Source organism: Atractosteus spatula, chromosome 18, assembly GCF_055471065.1.
Source record: "Atractosteus spatula isolate fAtrSpa1 chromosome 18, fAtrSpa1.hap1, whole genome shotgun sequence".
Classification (NCBI taxonomy): Eukaryota; Metazoa; Chordata; class Actinopteri; order Semionotiformes; family Lepisosteidae; genus Atractosteus; species Atractosteus spatula.
In genome coordinates, this window is record NC_142723.1 from 14312116 (window position 1) to 14340019 (window position 27904).

At 41.2% G+C, this 27904-nt stretch overlaps 1 protein-coding gene across 1 annotated transcript in view; it reads left to right on the forward strand.

Annotated features, from left to right (window-relative positions):
* Nucleotides 1–27904, forward strand: part of mpripa (myosin phosphatase Rho interacting protein a) — a 167242-nt gene that overhangs the window by 1946 nt on the left and 137392 nt on the right. Inside the window, exons 2-3 of the mRNA XM_088936349.1 lie at nucleotides 5776–5853; nucleotides 14361–14426. Of these exons, the coding sequence (XP_088792475.1) occupies nucleotides 5776–5853; nucleotides 14361–14426 (144 nt within the window). The remainder of the gene's footprint in view (nucleotides 1–5775; nucleotides 5854–14360; nucleotides 14427–27904) is intronic.

Here is a 27904-nt window from a genome sequence, read left to right on the forward strand (position 1 = left end):
ACATGAGTTCTGAGTGGTGTATTATGTTAGACATTACGGTCATACAGGCCTACCACTTAACAGGAAAGGTTTCCCTTTCCTTGAACTTCGGTTAAATTCAATTATACTTTTATGCAACAGCAGCGATATATACATATATTATCCGCAAAGCAAGCGATTGCGCAGCTGGACTGTTGTATACTGCATGTTGAAATGTTTTCAGCTGCTACACTGTTACGCTAGAGTTGTTATTATAAGACCAACAAGCTACACTCCTCAGGCACGGATGTTGGGTTCCTCAAAGTAGCTTATATGACTAACATATACTTATAATGTTACATTTCACCCTAACAAACACGTTTCTTCGGGATTGACTTTTTGGCTTCAAGAATGCTATAATGATACAATGTCTTTTTGAACTGTTTCTTATTGTATATTTAAAGTGGCTGCATCAGTTTTAATACAATCTATCAAATAACCCGTTTAACGAGTGAACACAGGAGACAGGAGAGTAATTTACCGCTTTAACGGGCTAATAAAGGTACTGTAGTTGCCCCTGCGACAATACGACAGACATGTTAGCGGACACCCCCCCAGGCTAAATTAGTTCTAGCGCTACATTTGCACTGTAGATTTACGAAGACCAGTCGAAATCTGGGAGTTTGTATTATTTGTTGGTAAGAGAAATATCCCGTAGGTAGCTTTTTTTTTTCTCTTATTGTGCTTGATAAATACTTTCTGGAACGGTCATTTAATTAACACTTGGAATGTTGTGCATTACAGCATTTCACAGTAGCGGATCCTCAAAAAAAAACTGTGGATGTCAACTGATTTTTTGAAATAATCTAGCAGCTGCAGCTGGGACTGCACAAGTAGCCTCCGTAGGCGGTTTGTTGGAGTTGCTGCTTTAAGTTCTGCTATTATAGAGTTCAGCAGGCGATAGAACACCCGACTGGAGACTAACTTGAATAGGCCATCCGGCACATGTATCTTGTTTACTAACTGGTTGTTGTAGAAGAGTGTTGTTGTGTATACTGAAAGGAGAGTCTGTATGTTCTCTCTGTGTTTGTGCGCCTTTTCCCCTGGTACTCTGGTTTGCTACTGCAGTCCAAAGACATGGCCCTGGTGCGAGTGTGTGTTTGTGTCTGTGTGTGCCCTGCAATGGACTGGCGTGCTGTCCAGGGTGTATCCTGCCTTGTGCCCATTGCTTGCCAGGATAGGCCCTGGCTCCCCCACAACCCCGAATTAGAAGAAGCAGTTAGAAAGTGGATGGTTGGAGTTAGATACCATAGGGGACAGGAGAGGACTTCGTCTTTGGAAGAGAGCACCACCACATCTCTTGGAGTCCCTGTGGGGTCTTGCGTGTTCCCACACTTCAGATAAACAGGTTTCCTGCGCTTGAAAGTCTCTTCTCCTCTCATCTTTCTGCCTTCACTTTCACGTCTAGTCCTCGGCAACTGCAGTAAAACACAACTGCTCTGTATATTTGGTCTGGTAGGTTTAACTCGGAGAAAATGTGAACTGGGCAAGTATCTGATGTTGTGGCCTGTACATATTTGGTAAGGGCAAAAGTGGTTCTCTCTGTGGAATGTTCAAGTAAGCCTTTTTGGCCCATAAACCAGCCTGTCAGAAATGCACTTTGAAATTCCGTTCTCTGTGCTGGGCCACACAGTCTGGAGCAGTTTCTTCTGCTGGGTTCATCCTTTTTAATGTATTGTTTTCTAAGGCTCTTTTGACATTAACCTGCATGCTGTTGATTACTGCACAAGCTAGGTCTCGGGAACAGTTCAGCAAACCTGGGAATCCTCAACCTTTTCATTTTCCCAAGGACTCTTGAGGATATTTTCCTTTTAAATCCCGGTCTGCATTATCCTCACTGACAAGGGCTTTAGAAAGGTCAAGAGGGGGGTGAATGATGAAGAGCCTTTTTAGAACCAAACAGTATTTTCTTACCCTTACTGGAGACCGTGGGGTATGACGCTGTATCTACCAAGAAGCTTCCCCAAGCGTGCACAATTCTCCAAAGCTCAGCCATGTAGGGAGAGAGTCTGGTCTGAAAATGAAAGTTGTTGTCTCCGACATCTGAGCACAGCTTTCAGGGAGCACGCACATGCCCAGAGCTCAGAGGAAGCACATATCACTTGTCCAGTTCTACACTGGTTTTGCGCCTTCCTGTATAATACAGCCTGCACATGGCCAGCAGCTACTGGGATCCTGAACTGATCTGACCTCCTGGAGCTGGGAGGTTCCTGTTTTTCTCTCTCTTGTCATGCAATGTGCTCGATCAAGTTGTTGAAACCTGTAAATCAGTCTTCATAAATACTCTTCTTACTGTAGACTTGAGCTACACAGGACTACATGAAGTTATTCCTCAGTTAGAAACTGTTTTTTTTCCTACTTTGTGCAGAAGTTATTTACTGAGGAAAGAAAGGCTTAGTGCATTGGTTATTATATTGAATGTTTGTTAAATTGTGTTAAAATATATTTTATGGCAGGCTATTGTAATTATGTGCTGTTATGTTTCGAGAATGTTTTTTTTTGTTGTTCTTGAAAGTTTGGACAAAAAAGAACACGCATCCATAGTTAGAGATGCTATCCAAATAAAATAAATTGGAAGTGGTTAGCGTCCTGACGATGAAGGCTAACCGATAAACCACCCAAACATGAGTAGACTCACACTGGAACGGTTTTGTGTTCTATACTCTTTGGGTGACCTTGTCGCTTCAGTGTCTTGCCAACAGAATGCTGATTCATCAATACAGGAACCTCCTTCGAACCGTCTTTCAGAACGTGAACTGTGCACAGTCTCAGAATTGCCCCATCGGCCACCTTGGTCAAGACAGATTCATGCCATTATTAAAGTTATTCAAACCGTTGCATGATTCCAGAAGAGTGGCCCAGTTCCCCTGATGATACAGGAGGTTGTAGGTATTTTTCATCACAATGGATCAATCTTCTGTTTTTTTGTAGTGCTAATCACGACACTTTGCCTTAGAGTGCTGCACAAAATTCTGAAACTTTATAATTTTGTATATGATAACAATTATCTAATATTGTTTATCACAAATAAGTGATGCTGAGAGAGCAATAACTGACCACCCAACCTGCTTAGATTCTTAGCACATTTTGTGAAGACTGGGGCTCAGTTACATGTTATAAACCCAATATGTGCAGGTGCATTTCCACTGAGCAGAAGCAGGAGACCTCTTCCAAGTGGCAACGTTCATCCATCCAAACATTTATGACTAACTAACATAACCGCTTTATCCAGTATAGGGTCGCGGGGGACCTGGAGCTATCCCAGCAAGCTCTGGCACAGGGCAGGATACACCCTGGATGGGATGCCAGTCCATTGCCGGGCACATAGAGACGTAAACACGCACACACTAGAAGCCAATAAACCTACCAGTATACCTCTGGACTGGGGGAGGAATTCCATGCAAATCTGGGGAGAACACACAAACTCCATGTAGATAACACCCCAGGAAATGAACCCAGGGCTCCAGCAACTGCGAGGCCGCAACGCTGGGCACTGTGTCACAGCGCCGCCCTTACCAAAGTGACAACGAGTTTAAAATTCTCTGTTGGCAGTGAGGTAGCTCATGGTTTTGGTTTAATCCGGATGCGTTTCTTCCCCGGTTTGATATTTTGTTTTTTTTTTTGATGGTCTAGTTGATTCATTTGTAAAGGCCAGGAGATAGATATACTGTATAGCTGACAGCAGGTACAGAGATTCTTTTTCTTGTTTTTCTTTGAGCTCTGAATGACTGAACAGGAGCAGCTACGGTTAATTGGTTAAAGAATGCAAATAACCGTGCTTCTTCCTCAAGTGACCATCACAAGCAGCCTCTGAACCCTGTAGGTCTGTGGGTTTTCAGGACCTTGGTTTGCAGACCTGTTGTACATGCTAAAAGAGGCATGGATCAGCACAGGAATAACCAAATATTGGGTAAACCCCCATACTACGAATAGACTATCTCACTGTCAGGAAATGCATGGTTGGATTGAGGAACGTTAGACTGACTTTCATTACTGTACGTGGCCAGAGTAGAGGTCCGATCTCTATCCTATTGGAAAGTGGTGGAAAAAGGTTCATTTCACAGCTTCAAATGACGAAATTCTGCTTGGAGAACGGTTGGACCACAAATATTTCTAGACTTTGTGGAAAACATGCTGCAGCCCATTCAAGACATTTTTTACAAATGTTTCTGGGTGAGGGTTCATGATATTCTTGACCAAAGTGTATGTTTTGCATTGTCTTTTTTACAATATGCTATCTGGCTTGCCTTTCTGCCATGCATATTATTGCTTAAGCCTGTTGGCATTTTCCTGCAGACTGTTGTGTCAATAAAAAGCACTGAAAGATATCCGCAGTCCTAAGCAATTCAAGTCAGTCCTTTTGCTGTTAAAAGGAAGTCTTGTGTCACAGTCCACTCATTGGCATTTACTGACATGTCCAGGTGAATCGCTATGAGGGATGACTTTTGCCCTTTGATTTAGATCTGGACGTTACAGTATAATATAATATTATTAATGTCATTTCAATGATTTCATATAGACTCTTGGACACAATTTATTTTTCAAACCAGCTTCTCTGTGGCCAAGGATCTGCGCCTGTGGCTGGAAGGTTGCCGGTTCAAATCCCGCAGCCGGCAGAGGAATCGTACTCCGTTGGGCCCCTGAGCAAGGCCCTTAACCCCAACTGCTCCAGGGGCGCCGTACAATGGCTGACCCTGTGCTCTGACCCCAAGCTTCTCTCCCTGTCTGTGTGTCTGTGTCTCATGGAGAAAAAGCTGGGGTATGCGAAAAGACGAATTCCTAATGCAAGAAATTGTATAGGGCTAATAAAGAAACATTATCATTACATTATCATTATACTAAGCCTCCCCATATGCTTTCCGATTATTAATCTATTCCGGTGTTTGACGCATTAAAGCTCCTGTTACAGTCTTGTTTTTTCTGAATATTGTTTGATTGTAGTAAGTGCTGTAATTCAGTGTCTTATCGGCAGGTACTCCGTGCTTTTGTCAGATGAGACCCATGTGAAGGTCCCCTTTCTTTAAAAACGCAGACTTGAGAATCTAGGGTTGTTTTCTCCTCTTTTTTTTGTTTTGCCAGTTACCGAGTGTTAATATTGGTGTTTCACAGGCACACCCTAATCAGAATAATCCTGTGCAGTATAAAGCAGCAATTTTAACACGGTACTCATCTGATTTTTCTTTTTGAAAAACCCTGATCTCAGCCATCAGCTTCAGCTGTTCGTTTGACTCCGTCGTCATTATCTCTGCTAGAAATGGAGTGCAGCACTGAACATCTATTTAAAGCAGGGGGAGTAAAAGAGATGGATTTAAAAATAAAATTCACCTGAGAGTCGGCTGCTCAGTTTTCTTGTCAGTGTTCTCTCTGCATCTCTTTCAGAAGCATCTTGAATATCCCTGTGAGGCTCAAGATGAACCTCAGCAGGCTCAATGCTCAAAGTGTTCAAAAACCAAACTTTCTGATTTCAATGAAAGCATCCGTTTTAATAACCATTTAGAAAGAGATGGTGCAGATCCATTAGTATACACTCTGATATCAAATTTCATGTTAAGTGTCTGTTTCTCGGACCTGAACCATCCATATTTTTAAATTAGGGAGTCATGAAAGAGTTGGTCCTAAACCTGCATGAAGATACATTATGAAAAGAGACCATAGGACAGATAGTTGCAACTCTAAGTAACGCTCTAGAGTTTCCTAACTCTTAATTTTTTTTTTCTCCAAGTGTCAAGTTTTAATGTGCACTTTTTCTTTGTGTAGGCAAAGCCTATTTATGGAGGATGGCTTCTTCTAGCTCCAGAGGGGACAGACTTTGACAATCCTGTGCACAGATCCAGGGTAAGAAGGAGTTGTATCTTTTATCTTTTGCTTGCTCAGCCCATCGTGTCAGACCCATCCTACAGAACATCACCTTGCCCGTTTCCTGCTTGGGGGACAGATTCACAGAGGACACCTTTCACAGCCCATCTGCTCCAGGAAAAGTCTTGTTCCTCATGTCAGCATGCCTTTGTTACCACAGCGCATGACAAAACAACCCCTAACAGCTGAAATACTCAAGAATAAATGAAAAAGATCTTCTGTCCTACAATTTGTATAAGTCCACTCTTAGTAACTCGGATTGCATTGCATTTCAGGTTGAGTTTGCATTGAGACTCAAACAAAGAATCTGCCATAAAATACAGACTTTAGGATCAAGATATAGGCTGGTGATTTTTATAATATGTGGATAAGTGACCAACAGCAGTGGTTACCTTAAAGCTGGGTTTTAAATCACGGTTATAGAGAGCATTTCTAGAGCAATATTTAATATGGACATGTTGAAAAGGATATTTTTTTGTCCAGTGTGAACAGTAATGCTTATGAAGTATGACATGTTAGTACCGTTTTTGTCCCTTCTGCAAAGCACAGTGGTTAGCATTGCTGCTTTGCAGTGCTGCTCTGGGGTTCAATTCCTCAGGAGCTTTCTGTGTGGAGTTTGTATGTGCTCCCTGTGATTATGTGGGTTTCTTCACACAATCAAAAGACATGCTGGTAGGCTGATTAGCTTCTGTAGATTAGCCCTGGTGTGAGTGTGTGTTCTGCCTTGCACCTGTTGCTTGTTCACTGGCTCCCCTGTGATCCTGTATTGGATAAAGTGGTTATAAGATGGATGGATGGGTTTTAGTGCATCTGCAGTTTCTTCAATTTTAAATTGCTCTGTTAAAGTGTGTTGCTGCATTTGAATTTCAAATTTAAAGAATGTACAACCCAACGACAGATTGATTGTTTTAAACTGTGATTCTCTACAGACTTAGAGGTATTAAGAGTGAGGTGTGCGTGTGTGTTCAGATGTTTTGGTTGACTGTCTTAAAAGTTAAATTTCCTTTGCCAGTCTGAATCTGGTGATTGAATATCTGCAGCTCAGGATCAAGAAATGACTCCTTTTAAGATCTCAGTTTTGACACTTACCTGCTAGACTTAGGCTCTTAAAATTGCTACCCTTTAAATTGACTCAGACATTGCAAGAAGTAGGCTATTTATATATATGTTTACTTCCGCAAAAGTCTATCCATCCAATTTAAATATGTGATAAAGGCAGTATTAAATTTTTGTGTACATAATTTGGTGAGTCTAGTAAGGTTTTCTGTGCTGTTTTTATGCTTAATCCACTTAATTATCCTTAAATGTATTGATAATTATTGAACTAATTAAGTAATCCATTGTTTTGGGTGCCGTTTTGGAACTAAATACTGGATTAATGTATCACCACTTCAAAACTGAGTTGTTGATCCCTCTTAAAATATTTTGCTCTTAGGTAAGCCCAAACACAAATGAAAATGTTGGTTTAGCTTGTTGATGCAAACATTTTGTGTTTGCGATGCAGTGCTTTTAGTATTCCCAGCCATGGGCTGCAGCTGTTATTTTAGTCTCTTAAGGCTTCGGCCTGCATTCAATACAAATGACAGCTCCTTTTGCAAATGAAACAGTTCAGAAGTGAAAACAAACTGTGGCTCATCTGCATTACAGAATGGTTTGAATTCTTTTAATTTCTCAAAAAGAAGGTCATTTCTCAGAAGCGTTCACCAAATCTTGTTATAGGTAACTTTTTGGACCAGCAACTGTTTCTGGTGGTAAGATTGAAATTTTTTTTCCTAGCTCTTGTCGATGGGTATGGATCTTCAGTTTGTTCCATTTTCTTATAAGTCTAAGTCAAGGCATTTCCAGGAAACAGGCCCACTGTATATAGTTATTAATTTATTGTTGACCTCCCTAGTCTATGGGCCTTTTTAAAAAAATAATTTAGAAATAAAAAAATCCAGTTTGCCCGACAGGAGTGCCCCTGGATTCACACAAGGGGTTGATCCTTTCAGATAAGAAGCCCTGTTCCTCCTCTTGAATCACCTGCAGCAAGGGTTAAAGGCTCTGGACTCCAGCTGGAAACATGTGGGCTCACGTACCAGCTAGAGCACTGCTGTTGTACCCTTGAGCAAAGTACTTCACTTTGATTGAATTTTTTGTTCAGTAAAATTGTCCAGCTGTATAAATGGATATAAACAAATTTGACTTTGGGGGGGAGAGAAGTATCGGACAAATTAATGTTAACAAAAATTAATAATAAAGCAGTTGAAAGATTACAGTACTTTTATGCCTCAAGGTTCCTGCAGACAGGTAGTCCAAGGCCCTGCTCTGTTAAAATGGATCATTTCTGAAGGGCACAGCACCAATCACAAAACTGAGCAAGCACAAGCCCTGCAGAAACAGTAAGTGGACTGCCACTCTTCCAGAAGGCTGGGGTCGGTGCCACCAGCACCCCAGGCTCATGAGAAAACACGGAGCAGTGCCCGTCCTGGCTGGCTTCACTATTCAGTCTTATCATTTACAATGTGCAAATATCGGGCCCAAAAATGAGACGATTGAGGCCTGAGAAAGGGGAAAAAAAAAGTGATATTTTCTTTGCGTATTACAGGTGAAGAGAAATTCTTATCTCTAAAGTTGCCTGCAATCTGCTATAAGCATTGTAGTTTATTTTTGCTGAGGCGACCTCTTTGTGTGTGCCTTGCATTCTACGGTAGACGAGAGGTATAAACCAGATGCACAGAGTAATCTCTTTACAAGACAGCGGTTTCTCCTTTTTATAGATTCAACAAAAATATAATTGCTTTATCATCCAGCCCTCAGGAGCCTACTCTGAATGTTTAATGGCCTCATGGTGTAAGTATATTATGTTTCACAGGGTCCTGACCCTCTGAATGATTCCTGTTGGCACTGCATTCAAAATCCCTGATGCCTTTTAGAGCACAAAAGGACTTCTTCATATTTTATTGATGGTCTTCTCTGTAAACTGTGGCTAGAAACGTGACACCAACTAATAACTCTGTGACAGGAACAGTTGCTGATGAGTTCTCTTAATTCATTTTTCCTGTGTCTCTTGGATACCAACAGAAACCTGTATCTACAATGTAGATGCATGTGAATAAATTGAATGTATTAATACTATGTATATGATTTTGCCCTTGGGTCAGGAAGAGCACATTCTAAGTCTAATAAAATAAATGACAGAAGTGAGGGAGTAGTAGTACCCTTCTGTTTATTTAAGGCTAATGTAGGGACTCGATGTACAAATTTTTAAGGAGGCAGATTCTCATATAGATCTATAGATGGTAAACTATGTTTGTTAGTTTGTCAGAGGGCTCCAGTTAGTTTCGCAATAATATAAGAAATTATTTAGCACATATCCGGATATGTTGTTTGGGATTTACATGCCAAGTGTGGAATGAGGAATTTACATGGGGAAAACACTTACTACACTGCAAAGTCCCACTGAGCTCTGTGGAAACCATTGTAAATGAACCACAAGACGGGTAGTTAACTAAAGTCCTGTTTAACTAGAGTAGGCATAGAATGTAGGTTTGTGTTTATAGGCAGTGTCTTAGGATACTAACAGTAGGTCTGTCCAAGGAGGATGCAGGGAATGACTGTTATGTTAAGTTGAGCGCTGCTGTACTGCAAAAATCTAATGAAGTAAAACTGTCATTCGTTTTTTTTTCCTGTTTTCATTCTGAAACTCTGATTTGCACTGACGTTCCTTAAATGTGTGGTCTTCATGCAAGTGGAAGTTGGAAGAATTCCCATCTGCTCAGTCTGTGCTGCCTTTTGCACTGACATATTTCTTTTTCAGGTTTGCATTGTTTGCTTTTCTCTGGCATTCGTGCATCGGCTTTCTGGAGGCGTATTACCCCAGCTCCATCTTCCGATATATGTGCATGTTGATGGTTTTGGTTGAACGTGAAACAGTGAACACACGCTTGTAAGACAAATGAATGCATTGCTTGTTATCGAATATTTTCTCTGCTGCTGTCAAAACAGTGGAGTGCAGTGGTATTTAACTGCTCATGGTAAGCGGTACATACTGTGTGTATAGTGTTATGACAGAGCTGCCGGGCCCCACATATTATATTATTTTGTCTGTTGGCTCTTATTCAAAGCAACTTGCATGGATTACAATTTCATATTTATTTTACATACAGAATTACACACCTATTTATATGGCTGGATTTCCCTGAATGACTCTGCATGTAGTGTCTTGCTGAGGGGGTACGGGTGTAATAATAATTAATAATTGCTTACACTTATATTGCACTTTTCTGAACACTTCTACACCAGGTGTAGCCAGATACAGTTTGAAATATAAAGACTGTCCCTTACAAGAGTTAATGTGTGTGGTGCGCACTGTTGTTTGGGAAGCTGGGGGTGTTTGTCCTCATACATACCTCAGGCAGAAACATGGTTAAGCATCTCGGGTTATACAAGCTGCAGGGTCTTCTGAATGAGCCAGTGGAAGGTGATGGGAGGTTTTGATGTGGTTTTGACTGAATTTGAACAGACAGGATAAAACAATTGATCTGCTTATTAACCCAATTTGTTTAAAAGCATATAGCTCTTAAAACCCATAACGCCTTGTGATCACAATCCCGCCCCCCAGCCCAATGTCCCTCCGTCTCCACCCCATCCTAGTTGTGGATTCATGTAGTCCCGGATTTGAACTCTTCCGGGATGCAGACCGGATTCTGTGGCGTGGCTGGAAAGCTTTTCCCGACGGAGGGACTGAGCAACCCCTGCCGTCCAACCACACAGTCCACAGAAAACCAAACTACAGCCTGCATGACAAGAGCAGTTTTAGGAGCATACAGTATAATGCAAAGAGTAAACTTCACTGAGTGCAGTCGAGCATTCAGTAAATATTTACTTGTAGACGCCAAACCGAAGAATAAACCAAAATAATGCAAGGCCCTCCCTTTTGGAACCCTGTGCTACATCGGGCCTGCCATTCCATTCGTATGAAAGTTGAAGAGGTGTCGTACAAAAAAAAAAGGCCCACTTTGGTTAAATAGGGTGCAGGGTGTCCGGGTTTTAATTGAACTTTCATTTAAGTTAAGGAAACATATGGCGCTCAAACCACAAGATGCTCCTCTAACACAGTACACCTTTGCACCTTCAGCCCTTGCTTCCGCTGACTGACTTCAAATGACACTTTCTGTTAGCAGTGAAACCCAGAGGCAAGAAAATTCTTCCTCCTGGACAGACGTGTTTCGGCAAACAACGAGGGGTGATTGATTCAGGCTGTCGTTGATAACCCCTGCGACTCCAGTACGAGACCCCTGATCTGGCGTTGTACTCGGAGGCCCAGCGATTTTATTCCTGTGCTCTGGCTCACTCTGAGCCAAGGGTCCGAGAGCCCTTGTCGTCCGGTTATAAGGGAATGGCTGTGTCCTGTGCCGTTGGAGCGTTTAATGATTCACGGCTCTGTGCAAGTTTTTGAAAATGTGGAACAAATTTAATGCTGATTCACACAGGGCTTGTGAAAGCCTGAATGTAACCTTCAACAGCCACATGTGTTGTCACTCTGGGACCCTGAGTCAAATTGTCAGCTGACTCAGCCTTGTGGTTGTCTGACACTGTGGGCTCTATAATAAAAAAAACCCACAACTTTTGCTTTTTTTTTTGTTTTCAGACTTGTTAAATTAGGTCTGGCAACTGAACATTTTTCTAATCCACTTCCTATGCCTTTCCTATCTTTAATTCCCATGTCCTTGGCTTGTCAGTGGTTGGGGAGGAACTCTCTTGGGTTTTATTAGAAGATAAAAAAGATGTTTAGTTATGGGAACAAGATATCGGTTCTGGGGGTGGGCGCAAAGACACAATTGAGTTTGCCTGCCAAAGACGAAGATTCCCACAATCCTGCTGCTGGAAAAATAGTTTTTCTTTTCTTTTTAGGATGTGGTGCTGGCTTTGAGCCCAGTAGTACATTTGGAATATATACATTTTCATTGCTTTTATTGGCATGATATATGTAAAAGCAGTTTTGTTGTAGTAAGAGCAAGAAACGTACTCGTGGGCATAGACGTGTAGTATATTGAGCATCAAGAGAAACCTAGCCCTCTGGTTCGGCAGGCATGGTTTTAGAAGAATCTATTTAGGTTTTTAAAATGAGTTTTAAAAATAGGTTTGGAAAAATGCATCTTAATTGATCTTTCATGGTTGACCACGATGCAGTCGAGTGACTTTGACTGTTGCATCAGCACTGGATTGGCCTGTTAGTGGAGCAATTGGGTGATTTAACCTGTTGAATATCGAGCTTTGGTACTGATGGCTGTTTGTGTGGTCCGGTGGGCACACAAGCTGTTTTTTGTCTGGAGAGGGGTATGTTGGACTGGGTTGGTCTCAGGTGGGCTCTCCAGCAGAAATAAATCATCCACCTCAGTAGTGTTTTAGTGTGTGACAGACATGCAGGACAATAAAGTAGTCATTTACAACAGACCAGTGGAGTGAGGATGTCCATGTGTGATGCTACTGACAACACAGCTTGGAGCAAGAAAAGGAAGCGATGAGTTAGCATCCTTTAGATAATTCTGTATCTTTCTAAGAGGCTTATTGGAGAATCCTGGATTATGCAGGGCGAGTAGTTTATTTCATTAAACACCACACACTCTAGTGGTAGGATCTGTGGAGTTAGCTTTTTATTCCTAATTAGAGGGCCACCTGCAATTGCAGTTTCCCCGTTTAATTCCTTTTCTTAGTGCGGCTGTTGTAACTAAGATTGAATTGACCCTTTCTGCTGCTAATTTAGAGTTAATTGTCATGAACCCAGTAAAAATAAAATGGATACAAATTAGAATGTGTGAGCTCAAATGAAGAGGAGAGTGAAATGTGATGCACTGGAAGATAATGGGTTAATTGTGGAACATTAAGCAGCCTGAGGAGATGGAAAAGGTCTTTAAAAATTCACAGGGCCAATTTTAATAATGTAGAAATCTGGAATGGGGCCAAACTGGCCCAGTTTGCTGGATGAAGATCACCTGTTGCAGGTTGCCTAAGGCTTAAACAGATGGAAAGTGTGGAGTGTTTTGCATTGTACTCTTTAGGTCCAGGCTCTGCACTGCAGTAGCAATACAGGGAAGCTGATAACAGTCTCCACTGCGTTGCAGTTTGGCTGTTTTAGAGTTGGACAGCGTTCAAAGTATATGTACAGTGTAAAGCAGAAGTATTGGGATAGTGAAGTGAAACTGGTCATTTTTGCTTTGTACTAAAGAAATTTGTATTTCAGATCAAAAGTTTAATGTAAGGCAAAAGTCTATAATTTATCTTTTGATCAGAAATACAGATTTCATTAGTGCACAGCCAAAATGACCAATTTCCACTTCGCAGTCCCGATACTTAACGCTTTTCACAGTATATAGCTATATACAGGGCAGTATCGGCTGCCACTTTCGGTGTTTCCACCCAGGTTCCTTGTTTTGATGTGTGGAGTTGAAATAATATTATAAAATCATTGCTTTTGCACCTAATCAGGACAAGGCCCTGCAGGCAGCAAGATCTGAAATGCGTCGAATCTGCAGATCTGCTGTCCATGAAGCTTTTTTCATCCCACAGTCCTTTTCGGTTTCATTTCAGAACAGAAACAAGAAGAAAATAAATGATCAAGCGATCTTTGAGTCTAAACAATTCAAATTTAGATCCTCCTCTGTCTATCCAGTTAACCACACTCCTCTCCGCCGAACGCAGACATGCCAAACACACACACACGCAAACAGACAGACACGGATTACAGTTATTTGGCAATACATTCAACAAATGCTTTCCAGAGATCCTAGGTATAAGGTACACTCCTGGCTAATGGAACGGACAGAAAGCGATGGGCACTAGTGATCTTCTCATTGGATCTAAATGCAGAATCAAGAAACCCCTCTTTAAGCCATGCTGAGGTCAGATTGAATTGAATGAACCTTTATTGCCCCTAAGGGAATTTGTCTTCCTTACGAGGATGTGACGTACATGACAACAATGCCATACAACAGCTGTGCAATTCTGTGCTGCAAAACAACATTCAACATCGCTCAGTCGCTTCCAGTACCACAAGATTTAAAAAAACAATTGTCTTGTATAAGGACAAGGCACCTCCCCAGCTCTGAACACAAAAGGTTAGAATTCGCTGAATAGAACTCTTATAAAAAGTGTCAACATTGTGTTTTCTACATTAAAACTCCTTAATGTCCTTAAAAAAAATAGAGCTTTACAGGTTAAGAAGTACAGGTGTCTTTACTGTACAGATAAATTAACGGGGAGCAAAACGCTGAGGATCTACAAGCACATCTCTATCTGGTTCCTTGGCCTGGAGTTTCAGATTCAGTGATTCAGTGGGGAAAAAAAGACATGGAAATACGGTTCTGTGGGAAAGTTAGACAAATCCACTTTTTTTTTCTTCCTAACTGCTCATTTTTCAAATGGCAGGACTCTGCTGTAGGTGTAAGAAAGTTAACCAGGCTTCTGGCTTGCCGAGTTTTTAATGACTTTCCTGTTCCTCACAGAAATGGCAGCGGAGGTTCTTCATTCTGTATGAACATGGATTACTGCGCTACGCCCTGGATGAGATGGTGAGTGACCCTTTTTTTAGCTCTTTCGGTAAAACCGTGTAATGTGTCTCATTGATCAAGTTGACGCATCAGAGGAGTGAAAATGTATTTAGTATTTTCTGTTGCTTATCTCGGCTGTTCAGGTGAATGCATTATGTATTGACAAATGAGATTGATAAATTGATTTATAAATTACTAGGTGCTGGAAATGGACAGTGGCCATGTGAAACTGCCAAAAATGTCAGCCCATCGAACTTTGGTGAATATGGGAAATTACTTCAGAGCGATGCTGTTAATTTTGAAAGCCATGAATTGTTTGTCCTTAAGTATAGTGAAGTTCTCCTTTCTTCTTGCCTGCAGCAGTACTCATTTTTGCATCTGAAATGGCCTAGTCTAGGCATTTTTTCTGAACCGCTGAACACCAAAGCATTTCAGTAATTTGTTTGCGTAACTCTTTCAGATGTTAGATTCGGCAGGCTGGAGAATGAGTTTTGATTATTTAAATAGCAAAGGTTAGAGGGGAAATATTATGTACAGGTGTAGATAACAGCGTGCTTATAATTTTTCCCCAGGCAGGCCATACTTGTCTCAATGTGATTAAAAGTCAAAGGAAATAGCAGGCAAAGGTATTTTGGCACCTAGAAGTTTCCTCCAGCACATGTTTCCCTCACTTTTCTTTCAGAAATGCTTGAGGCAAAACTGGTCTGTGTTGATAAGATCTGGTTTCTGAATAAGCTAGTGAAAAAGAACAAGAAATGATCTTGTGTTCTCAAGGAGAGTCAGGTGTTGCTTTTCCTATCTGGGTAAGGACACACACACAACTCACAAAGACACGTATAATAACAACTCGCCTGGCAACAATACACACAGCAAGAACGTTGTTTCCAGAAGTGTAGCTTTGAATACCGTCCTTCTGCTCAATGAAGTGGTTAGTAAACAAAATACTTGAAGTTCCTTTAAGGTTTTCCTGTTGCTATTGCCGAAACCCATTTGAGGCTATGGTTTCACAAGTTGTGGGCTCTTGTTAAACCAGTGCCAAGAGCTGAGTATTTCATGGATGTTGTTTTGTTTTGAGGGAGTCTCAAAGGACAGATGTGGAGTTAAAAACAATATGGCATGTGTCCGTGCCCTAGTTTTTCCTTGGGCTGATTTGCATGAGGTTCTCTAGCTTGTGTATCCTAAAATGGAAAGCAGTGTCTTAGTTACAACACTGTAGTATTTAAAGTTTGATTGTTGCTTCAAAATTTACCTTGGCTTTCTTTAGTTAGGGCTGCTGTATATTTGGAGGTGTTCTGTGTGAATAAGCCTGGTCTTGCCTGGGATAGTGTTTTGTGGGCCTGTACTCGTGTTCTCTGTTCTCTATTTTACATTTACCTTGCGGGGTGTGAATACGTTTGTCAGTAATATCATATTATGAGGAATCGCATGTAATGCAACTTCTGTTTTTTCCAAAAGAACTTTCTTCAAAACTCTCACAATCAAACTGAACAGGGTTATATATTGTACTGTATGAATGGCAACATGTATCAGCACAGCCTACAAAGATGAACAAAGTGAAGTGTATTGATTGCAAACGCATTCTTCTCTGTAAGTCAATACTTGGTAGAAGCACCTTTGCAGGCAGAAATGACTGCTGTCAGTCTATTTGGATATGTCTATAGTAGCTTCGCAAGGTTCCAAAGTATACATTTGTCCATTCTTCCTGACAGTATTGCTCCACTTCTGACACATTACTCCTCACCATTAATTTTTAAGGGGTTCAAGTCAGGACTTTGACTGGGCCATTCAAGGACATGAACTCTCTTGTTGCTCAGCCACTTCAGGCCTTATTTGACAAAATTATTTCCCCTCAGTAGTGATAAATGTATTTCCCCTCAGTAGTGATAAGACCCATTCCTATAACAGGATGCTGCCACCACCATGTTCGACAGTAGGGGTGGTTGACTCAATGCTGTGATAGGCTGTGATGGACACACACCAGAGCTCAGTTTTGTCTAGTTTGAGACATGTGCTCAGTATATCAGATACAGGATTCAAAAGAATTCTTATTCATTAAAGAAGACTTTCTTGCCACTCGCCCATACTGGACAACGTGGCTTGAAATTCAGTGTCTATCTGAAGGAAGCCGATGAGACAGAAGTATTTACTCTGAAATCAAGTTAAATCGCTCTGACAAGAACTGACACAGATAATTATACTAATTTTGTGACCTCAGCTGACTTTGCTTCTGAACTAATTAAGGTTTGCTGTGGAAAAGAGGCTGTACTGTGTACGTATCCAATTGAGAATTTTCAGTTGTCTTTTTTTTTTAAACTATCTGCATATTTTAGCTTTCTTATTTTGGAGTCGACTGTGTATAGATTCTTAAAGATAAAGTCCCGTTTTGAAAGGGTCATGGTATTAAACTCGGGTCTCAGAACGTTTCAGGGCGTTTAATGCTTTTGCAAGACACTGTACAGAATGTATTTGAATATGAAGCAGACCAGCTTGATTAAATCTAATTTCTTTCCAGCTCCTGGCCCTTCTAGCAAGGAGCAAATGATCACAGGCCGCATTTTCATCTTGGGACGATTTCATTTTTCGAACATTTTTGCTCCAAGTTTTCAGACTTAGACTTGCTAAACTACTGAAACCGTAGTGCAGTGTCTATCGCCATAAAACTGAGATGATGTGAAATTCTTGACTCCTTCCCATATCTAAATTCTGTTGCCTGCACCTTTTCAACTTGCACAGTTGGAGAAAAGGGGGATCATCAGTACGTTTCGAACCTGACGTTGGGAGTGAGCTCTGTGTCAAGATTAGCAGAGAAAGGCCGTCACACAAAGCGTCTGTGTTTTTAAATGATAGGCTGTAATAAAATGTCGAGCCAGGGAAATGGGCATTTTCCTTAAGAGAGGACCTGTGTTGAAGTTGAAGTTTCTTCCCGCAGTTTCGGCCTCTCGTTGGCAGAGCCTTCCAGCGAAGGGGAGTTGTTTTGCTTTTCATGAGCCATTTCACACATTCCTAATCCCAACTCCCTCGCTGACTGGCTGTGTGGTGCCACAATTAATTTTTTATTGTTGCTCTTGGACAGTGGAATCCTCCTACCAGCGCCGGCCTCACAATTTTTCCACACTGTAACGGCTACACGCGTCTCTCGAGGGGAACCTGTAAGATTATGTATGAGTTGGGATGGGAAAAAAACGGTCAATTTCAGTTTTTCTTTCAAATATTGTTGATTTCTTTCTAATTAAGCCTAAAGTATATAAAGTTATACAGCTACATCATGTATTGGCAAGAAAGGTGTCATTATAATACAGAGTTTAAGAAAGATGTCTCTTAAGCCATACTGAAAAATCTTGTTTTCATCCACAAGTACTCCTCAACAATGCTAGGAAACAGTTTTTGAGATATTGTGATCTGTTTTTTGTAGAATTTCCCCTTTTATTATTTTTTGTACACGTAAAATTCGAATAAATTTAAAACTGATTAAGAAAAGCATGTGGAGAGAAGGAGAGTCCAGGAGTTTCACTAAGCTGGGGAACACAGTAAGCTTTGGGTAGGGTGAAGGAAAAAAATAAAAGGGGTAAAAAACAAAACTGATTAAGAGGACACAGTGCAAGCTTTCAGACACAATCCTGAAATTACTCACAGGTATGTAAGTGGTGCATTTCCACCTTTTAAGTCTTGCTTTTGTCCTTCTAGACAGCATACTGTACGTCTCATTATGTGCAAAAAAAAATACCCCAAGACTATCAATGTCTCCTTGTAATTGGTCTTTTTAACACAAATGGTTTTACAGCCCTCTTTTCCTGTGTTCAGTAAACATTTTGTCTGTGCTGGCTGTAAACGCGCAAAGTGAAAAAGGTGCTCAAAGGATCCCCCTGGTTTATAAACCAGGCTCAGATTTACCGTCTAGCAAAGGTGATTGAACGCAGAGCAGGCACTTGGGAGGTGTTTATCCTGTTAATGTGTTAATTGTCATAAATCTCCAGCTGGATCACATGATTTCAGCGAAGGGAATTGTAAACAGAGGGTGGCTCTTGTGCGTCTGTTCCTTTTCACAAGAGGCCCTGGCAACATGTTCCACTTGGCGGTAGTGGCCACCATTGAGAGAGGTCAAAACTGGGCGCCTGTCAGTCCATAAACAGTGCATACTCTGAGCAGCCAAAGTGGTTCATATTTAGCGTAGAGTCTCTTCTTATGGATTAATTGATGCATTACACCAGTATTGGTGTATATCTCAGTATTCCTGCCCTGTCTAATCTTCATGTGCATATTAAAGAGCACATTTCAGCTTTTAATGTGTTTTTTTTGTCATAGTTTTGCAAAAACTGCAGGGAGTACCAAACTGTTTATGATATTGCAGTGTAAATTTGTGAAAACACCTCCAAAATGATGCATATTCACATTTTGCTAAATAAAGGTGAAGCCTTCTACACCCTTCCCAAAATGTGCCCAAATAAACTTCAGAAGCCCTCTTTTCGTCAAAGCCTGCCCTTTCTGCATTTTAAGAGCGCTGCTATGCTCTAGTTCAAAGTTTCAGCAGGGAACAGTGGACCATGCGTTGGCCTCTATCGGTTCAACAGTCTCAAGGTGGAAAAAGGACCAACAGGGAGTCCAGTTACTAATCAAGAATCTGAGTTCTCCGTTAGTAAAATTTGAACTGGTTAGAAAGATGCAAGGCTTCTAAAGAACTCTAAAAGTGGCAGAAGGTATGGATTTCTACTGTATTGGCACTGGTTTTGTTAGACATGCTTTCAGTTTCTAAACATTTAGATTAAGGAAAGGCCAAAGATCTCTTATGACTATGAAATAGAAACACGTAAGATGAGACATCACAGATGCCAACAACCTCTTATATGAGGTATGATGTCACATCTGGATGTGGAGGCAAGAGTTTAAAGAAAGAAACAAGGGGAAGAAGCAATGAGAGGCGTACAAAAGAAACTCCCCAGAAATGGTGGATCTCAGCATCACAATCCTCAGACAACACAAAATGCAAAAAAAATGCTGTCGTGAAAGACGTAAAAGCAGGAGCTCAACCCGGTTTCACCCAGAGGTGAAAAGCGCAGAAAGCAAGTCAGGACAAAGTCAAACCAAAATACAGAGAGTTTGGAGAGAAAAACCTCAAGATCCAGCAGGTACCCAACCCGGGAGGAGATGGAGAAGTGCCGCAATCTGGGAGAAGTGGGAAGGCCTAGTGAGAAAGTTAAATGGACTGTGGGGGGGGGGAAATATCACAACCTGAAACGGAAAGAATGGCTTGGGATCACAGCTGAGGAAATAGTTAATAATAAAAGGAATGATAAAAATTCATAAGTGTGACAATTAACTGGCAAACCTCAAATTGATGTCTCCAGACTTTAACCTCAATCCACAATGAGCTCTGCAAAGACATTGGTTTCCTAGAGGTACGCCCATAGAGGACACCAGAATGCCTTGCCACTGGAATCACTCATCTCCTGCCAAAGAATGGAAACAGCAGAGCAGAGCGCCAACCGCTCTCTGTGACAGTGGCTTACAAAACATAAAGCATACTATACACTTGTCCTGGAAATAAACAGGCTTTCCCCCCCAGGAGAGAAATGCTGCAGAGGATCCTGTGCCTGTAAAGACCTGCTTCTATTCAATAGGATGAAGCTGGTGAATTGTGCACACTGCTGTTATCTCAATGCTGCTTAAGATTATAGCTGCTACCATGTTGCTGTCTCCAGCGATTGGTGATGTCATTGTTACTGTATGTCATCTTTTATAAACTTTTTTAGAAACATCTTGGCCCAGCATGGATTGACAGACTTCAACAGTTTTCCCTACTCCTGAATCTTTGCGGTCTGTAAGTTGGCCCAGGTTGTGGGAGGAACAGTGGAGACGTGGGGAAGAAATGTGGCTTATTCATAATCAAGCAGGAGGGACATTCAGTAACAACAGTAGGATTGGATGTGACATGCTCAAGGGAGACTCGTTCTCGACATGAGTGAATGAAACAGAATGCGACTATACAGTGACTATACATTTTTAAATGTCTGCAAAAAAAAATGGTGACCAGCTTGATCCCCATTTCCACACTGTCACAATTCACAAGGAATGGGAAGGTTGTGTTCAAACAAGGAAAATGGTCCCACAGCAGCACATTGCACTCTACTATCAAAGACTTTGCGCATGCAAGAGCTGTACAACTAGGAGTGAATGGAATCCATAAGAAACAAGTATTACAGGCAAGCCTTGTTCTGGGGCATGGGCTCAACCCTCTTCACCTCATGGCTCTCAACCCTCTACAGGAACACAGCCATCTCTACACTTGCCGTTTCTGCAGTGATGTAAACTGGATAGTGCCAGAGCTGCAAATATAAAGAAAGTTTATAACACGGCACCTCACCCACCATCCCAAAGCTGACATGTGAGGTCTTTACATTGCAGCGTGAGAAGGAAGAAAATATAACTTAAAAACAAGCAGTGCTGCAACCGCTGTACTCTGTTATCTCCAAGAAGAAGACAAGTGACCTTCTGCAGGCAGTTATCAAGCATGACATGAAAACTTAAAATACGTTTTTCAGTCAAAAAAGAGGCTGTTATACTGCTAAAATAATTCCAAGTAAGACCAGGGGAACAATTTAACTAATTTAATCTAATTGATCTGTAATGATATAAGGCAGACAACACAAAAGGAAGCGAGCTATCACGGCACCAGCTGAGAAATGAATGGCTGGAAAAAGCAACATACGCTTCACCCACACACTGCAAGCGTGGAGCCAATGGGACAATATGGAGATAGAGGAAACAAGCCAGGAGACGACTGCTGAACCAGAGGACTTCGTGAATCAGGCTCTTTTTTTAAGCCGAAGTCGAAGTATTTTTAAGCTATTTCTGGCCAGAAACCTCCTGGCCATACTCCTGAAGCAATAGTGGATTACTCCAGAAACCTCCTGGCCATACTCCTGAAGCAATAATGGATTACTCCAGAAACCTCCTGGCCGTACTCCTGAAGCAATAGTGGATTACTCCAGAAACCTCCTGGCCGTACTCCTGAAGCAATAGTGGATTACTCCAGAAACCTCCTGGCCATACTCCTGAAGCAATAGCGGATTACTCCAGAAACCTCCTGGCCATACTCCTGAAGCAATAGTGGATTACTCCAGAAACCTCCTGGCCATACTCCTGAAGCAATAGTGGATTACTCCAGAAACCTCCTGGCCATACTCCTGAAGCAATAGCGGATTACTCCAGAAACCTCCTGGCCATACTCCTGAAGCAGTACAGAATTACTCTGCCTGGCCATACTCCCGAAGAGGTACAGGATTACTCCAGAGACACGCCTGGCAGTACTTTAGTGGTACCAGTGTACACCAGGTGAAAATGCACGTGTACTCTGGGCCAATACACTTGCTGTAAATATACAAGTAAACCTTGAGAAAAGGTCTGCAGATAGGAAAATAATGCTAACAAGGAAAAAATGGTCTTTCAGGCTAGAGGTGCTCATAGTCCCTCCGGGGCTAGGGGAGAAACATGTTGCGATTTAATGTGAAGCAACAGAAACCACTCATGCAGGTTGGAGGTTTTGAAATGAGAGTGGATGAAAATTGTACTTCTGATATCATAGTACACATAGCAGAGGGTAGTGCAAGAAGGGGGGAAAAGCAAGCCAGTAAGGTGAACTGGAGCAGAAAACATTGAGATTCACCAGGGAGCCAATACAGTGAAGTTACGTAGGGGATTGCTAACGGCATACGGGTTTTATTAGAAACAGGGCGGCTGAATTCTGGACCTCCTGCACAGGACACAACTTAGTAAGGACATTAGATATTGATTAAAATTAAAATAGTTTGCCCTCCATATTACATTAGCTATCCAAAAGTCCTATTTTCACATTCTAGAGTAATAGTCCTACTCAAACTCATGAACAAAATATACTAATTCTATGCGAACAAATATACTATGCGAGGCTGAAAGGAACCATATTACCTATGAGCCTTGCCAATGTAGACATGAAGTCTTAAATTACTTTTTTTTTCTATTCCATCTTGCTGTATTGTGAAAGATAAGAAAACATATTAAGTGTCTCTAAATGAATGGCTCCTGGGACTGGCATATCTCCAGCACTGTTAATGTAATGGCTACTTTATCTGTTCTGAAAAGACTGCACATGAAATTTGCACATCGACCAGATTAACACTTGACTACTACAAATCAAATGAGCTACGTGGGCTGGCTTGTGTCTCGGCACTTAAAAACCTCCTTTAACGCTCTACTCTGTGAAAGCCAGTATAGATTTCTACACTTAAAAACAAAGATTCTATATGATGATGATCCAGATGATGTTGACAATCAAATGAAGATCCAGTCAGAAGTTCTAAATCTCATTACTTGTTGCTCTGCATCCACATGTGGCATTTAGCAGGTTTTGCTTTGCAGAATTGCAGATGATAATATTTGCCTGTACATCGGTCTGCAGAGGTATTACGAAGAGTGTTGCTACTGACTCAACCCTTTGGAAACCATCGCTTTTCACTGAGAGTCATCAGAGACGCCTGCTGTTTATTCACGCACCCTCTCACAAAAATCCTAGCCACAACAGAAGTGACACTAGACTTCTTTCTTATAACCTGAGACACATCTGCGTATTCCTAAATCCGTCAAACGTGTGGCCGATAATATAACATTCAAGGATTGTTATTTGAATGCCTTTAACAAAACATGTTAATGTTGAAAGGCTGTTCTTTTTTTTTCAGTTTAATTACATACTAAGAGCCTTTGATTTAGGACTTCAGTGCTGTGCAATTAGGCTGAGAAGGTTGTTGTAATGTGATTCTTCCCTTACAAGTCCTGTGTAAAAACCCAGGAGGCTTCCTGAAAGAGGCTCTAGTGCAATTTCTAGTTTTTCCTCTGAAGTTATGGACAATGCCATATAGATGTCCCCATGCATTAGCAATTCTCCTGGGTAACAGTCCCAGGATTCACATGGAAGAGAACGTGAGAAGAGATACATTAGACACGAACAGTTAGCCTGAGTCAGCAGCTTCTTAAAACAGGGATAGAAAGTAATCAGGCAACTGTTTTTGAAGAGTCTCTTCTTTTTTTCTGCATCTGAATAGTTTTTTTTTGTCTTTGAGCAGTGTGGTATCAACTTTCAAATTATCAATCCACTAGAAAACAAAATGACAGGCTTGGCAATGAAGGTTTGTCATTGGCCTACTGTTTCTTGCAGTAGAAACTATTCTCGGACTCTAACAAGCTTTTGTTTTTCTTAAATCTAATCTCTCTCCAATTTTAGAAGAATTGCTTTTGACATTGGAAATCCAGTTTCTGTTCCTGTACTGTTTCATTTTGGACCAATTGTCTTTACTTTTATAGTGTAATAAAGGCCACTTCAGTTTATAGTCCTGCTGTTATTGTGAGGATTTATTTTTTTAATCCATTTAACTTGAATTGTAGAACCACTTTTCAGTACACATTGAATACCTAATTCATCTGTTTTATTTGGATGTTTAATTTAGACGAAGCAGCTCTTTTTTTGTAATTTAGATTCATGGTATAAACTTGTAGACTGTAGAACATCTTATTAGTTGTACTCATACATTTAATTGAGGTTTATTAGATATCCAAATAATGAAAATGAGATCTATGAGCTTTAAAATAGCAATGATAGTCACATTAACTAGTGAGTTGCCTTGCTTCTGTTCTCTGATGTAGATGTTGGTAATGAGAACATACTGTAAATATTTGCATTTTAACATAATGGTTACAAACGAGGAGTCCATTCAACCAATCTAGATTTTATTACAGTCTCGCAGGACAGATAAGGTCAAACTAGTGGAATAAAGATTATTCTGTCTTCTCTATTTTGACTCTCTATATTCATTATCTGCTACCCATTCTTCAAATTTTGACACTGCACGTTAACGTCTCACTATGTCCAGTCAGTTTTCTTTCCGACTGTATCTGTGAACTGGGACAAAGGTAGATGTTACCTGAAATTTTGGAGTCATTTTGCCTTACGGAATTACCCAGCTGTAGAATTTTTTAAGTGCCTGCAGTGTGGCAGTATCCAAATGCACATATTGCTGCTGTTTTTTGTCATCTGTAGCATGTCAAAAATATCACGTCTCCTGAGCCACGCAGGATCTGAGGCAGCTGTTGTCAGTCTGTTTGTTGTGCTGTGTCTCGCAAGCAAAATGCGATGGCAGAAGAAAGTTAGAAAAGTGGACCAACGTCCTATTTCATTATGCAAATACAACATGGTATCCTGAATTGGAGGTTTTTGTGGGAAATAATGGGTTTCTTACTGTAGGTCATTCAGCAACTAGTAATCAAATGAGCAAGATGGCCTCCTCTCATTTGTAGCATTTCTTATTTTGTTTCATTTAGGTTTCTGTGTCCTTGTAACTGCATGCACTGAATGAATTCTACTAGATTGGTATGCTAAAATTATACTGTACGGAAACTGGTCTTCTTGGGTGTTGCCTTCCATTGATTTCTCTGCAGGACTTTGATCCAGCCACTGTTTTTTTTTTTTTTTTACTGAATTTATCCAACTGCTGAATTTATGGCTAAGAAATTGAGGATCAGTAAGAAAACTGTAATGGAATCGCAAGGCACTTCAGCAGTCAAGATGCCTGTATCATTCCAGTTAGGATACCAAGGTTGCCACCGTGACAGGAGGCATGGCTACAAGGAGAAAGGGCCTGCTTTGGTGTTTTATCCTGTGTCTGATCAGCTTTTGATTGCCATTTTAATACTGTGGTGTGTCTTCCCATTGCACCTCTCTATATTTCCCAATGAGGCCCAACTGGGCTGTTTTTTCAGCCAGTGTGGCATTATAGATGAACATCGCCTTTGTCTTCACTGAGGGTAAAGTGCCCTGCCTAACATGGAGTTAAGATTTTATTAGTAAGAGAGCATGTCATTGTTCCATACATGTGGAAGTGCAAAAGGCAGAGGGGATGGACAAAACTTCCCTTGATCGACCCTGATCCGGTTAACTGGAGGTGGAAAGAGAGGGGCAAAACAATTGAGGTGAAGGGAGGGAAGTCTGCAAAGCAAAGTTTGTTTGCGACATGTTCTCAAGAGTCTTTGGGGTGTCTCTTCCACCATTGAGAGTTATTGCTGTAGTGGCAGCAGTTCTCTCCTGTGTAAATCCACAGCCTTGTCTTGTGATGCGTTACCTGCTGGAAAGTTTTCTCATCCCCTTATACATTCTGGCAGAGTGAGACTGTGAAGGTCTTGGCTGAGGGTAGAGATTTACTTAAGCCCTCTACCCAGCCACTGCTGAGGCAGCATAGTACTGCTGGAAGAAGCTGCATCATTTATCTTGCAATAGAATCGCTGTGGCTGCTCAAGGAAATTAAATTTAAAATAGCTGTCAGCTGATTGTTTTCATTCACTCGGGGGTGAGTTTAATTCTGAACTACGTGCTACAATTTGGCAGTAGTAGGAGAGGAGTTTGCGAAGGTGCTCCAACGTCCGTAAATAGTCAGGTATTTATCATTACTCTGAACCCAGGAGGTATTGCACACTTTGTCACTCTGCAAGACAGTTGTATCAACTGCAATGACTAAAAGTCTTTTCTCTTACGCATGATAGGGGCAAGAAATAGACATGTTTTGGGTCCTCGTGTTACTGTCTTGTGCAGTGTGATAGAGTCAGTTGAGCTCTGGTCTGCTACCAGTCCAGTCTACCAGGGTCTTGGATTTTGGCTGGTGTTTTTGTTGCTGGATGGAGAAGGTTTATGTCATGGTGGCTTTTGCAACACCCCATTAGGATGAGTGCTCTAGGGTCACATGTATAAATGTGACCACATAGGATTTCACTGTACAATGATGAAACAAGATGATAAAACAAGAACGGGGCAAGACTGATGATGTCAGAATTAATAAACATAAAAGCACTCAAGATCTAATTAAGCACCCAGTTGTCAAATTCTACTTTTTCTTTTTGCTAGCTTAATGCCATTTTTGCATTCTGTATAAATGAGATTAAAACTTTGCCTGAAGATGCTTGTTTCTTTTTCAAGGTGCCGTGGTCAAAAACTGTGCCTTAGGTCTTTGAGACATCAGTCAGAACTTCAGTAGCAAATTTGAAGGTTTTGTTGAAGTGATCGCCAATAGTTTTCCTAGGCTCAGCTGCTTGATAACGGCTCATTAGGAGACAGACATTGAAGATAACAAGTTGTGGGCACTGGGTGTTAAACCTTGAACCTTTAATGATAGTAGAATAAAACATTTGTTCCAATGGAACAGTCCTTTATTTGTCCTTTCAGGCGCCTAGGTCACTTCAAATCCCTTGAATACAGTGGTCATTCTCTGACCTGTATGCTTGCTCAGGTTCATTTGTTTAGGTAAGACCTGAAAGCCTGAGAACCTGTTAAACAAAGTATACATCAACACTGTAGCTGGAATGACTACACTTCCAAACTGCTTGCAATGAGTACCCTGCTTGCAGTGAGGTACAGGATCCATTTATCATGTTGTAAAACTGCCTTGGAAGACCTGGCCTTTGGATGTTAATCACTTGTTCTAGTTTTATGAGGCTGTGAACTCTTTCCTGTCGTATACCCTTGAGAAGTGACAATACAGAGACAATGACGTGTACGTGTATGTGTCACAGGAGCATGCACAGTACCAGAGAAGGCACAAGTACAAGAGGGCCTAGGAGTGCTTTATGCAGGGTCCTACACAGACAGTCTTTAGTTTTGAATGCTCATTTTGATATGGTAAAAATGTGCTGGTTGCATCCAGGTTGGACAGTGTTTTCCTTCTGCGTGCCTCCCATCTCAAATGCAAACACAAATCCCCTCACAGAGGGGAGGGGGTCAGGCCTCTCCTTGGCCATATTGATTCCAGTGGCATTTTAACAGCTGAAACCCTGAGGGGGAGGATGCCAGCACTAATGGGTTGTTTGGCTGTGCAGCAGTCATAGATAATCTGATATTCACTCATGACTCTGCTTTGGAATTCATCTGATTGCTCTTGAAGCGCTGCAATGCAATTTAAGTGGCACTGTGATATATACAGTAAAATAACATGGAAGGTGGCACTGTGTTAATTCACTAGGTAGCAAATAGTACATACTTTCTGAAAGCACCTAGACTCCAATATATACCCTCTTCTAAAAACGTACATGAAAATCTGAAAATTCTCTCTTAATTAAACTGAAGTAAGTTCTCACTTCGGCACCTGCTTTGCTGTACAGTGGGGCTGCTGTTACAAGAGTACAAGACACGCATGTCTGCCTGGTGGGGCTGCACCTCAGAAATGGGTCTTTCTCTACGTGAAGCGCTTTAGTGTCCTTGAAGAAAAGTTCTACATGAATGCAAGGAATTAGTGTTATAATACATATACTGTACGGTAACCTCCAAATGCAGTTGCTTCAACATGAAACATGGCCTCCCACACATTGATACAGCTAAAGAATGTTAGAAAAAGGAAATAAAACTGTTAATGCTGGACTGTAGTATCATTCTTTGGTTGACTCTTCTGGTAACATTAATTTTGTTCAAGGATAAAAGACAATGAAGACTCCAA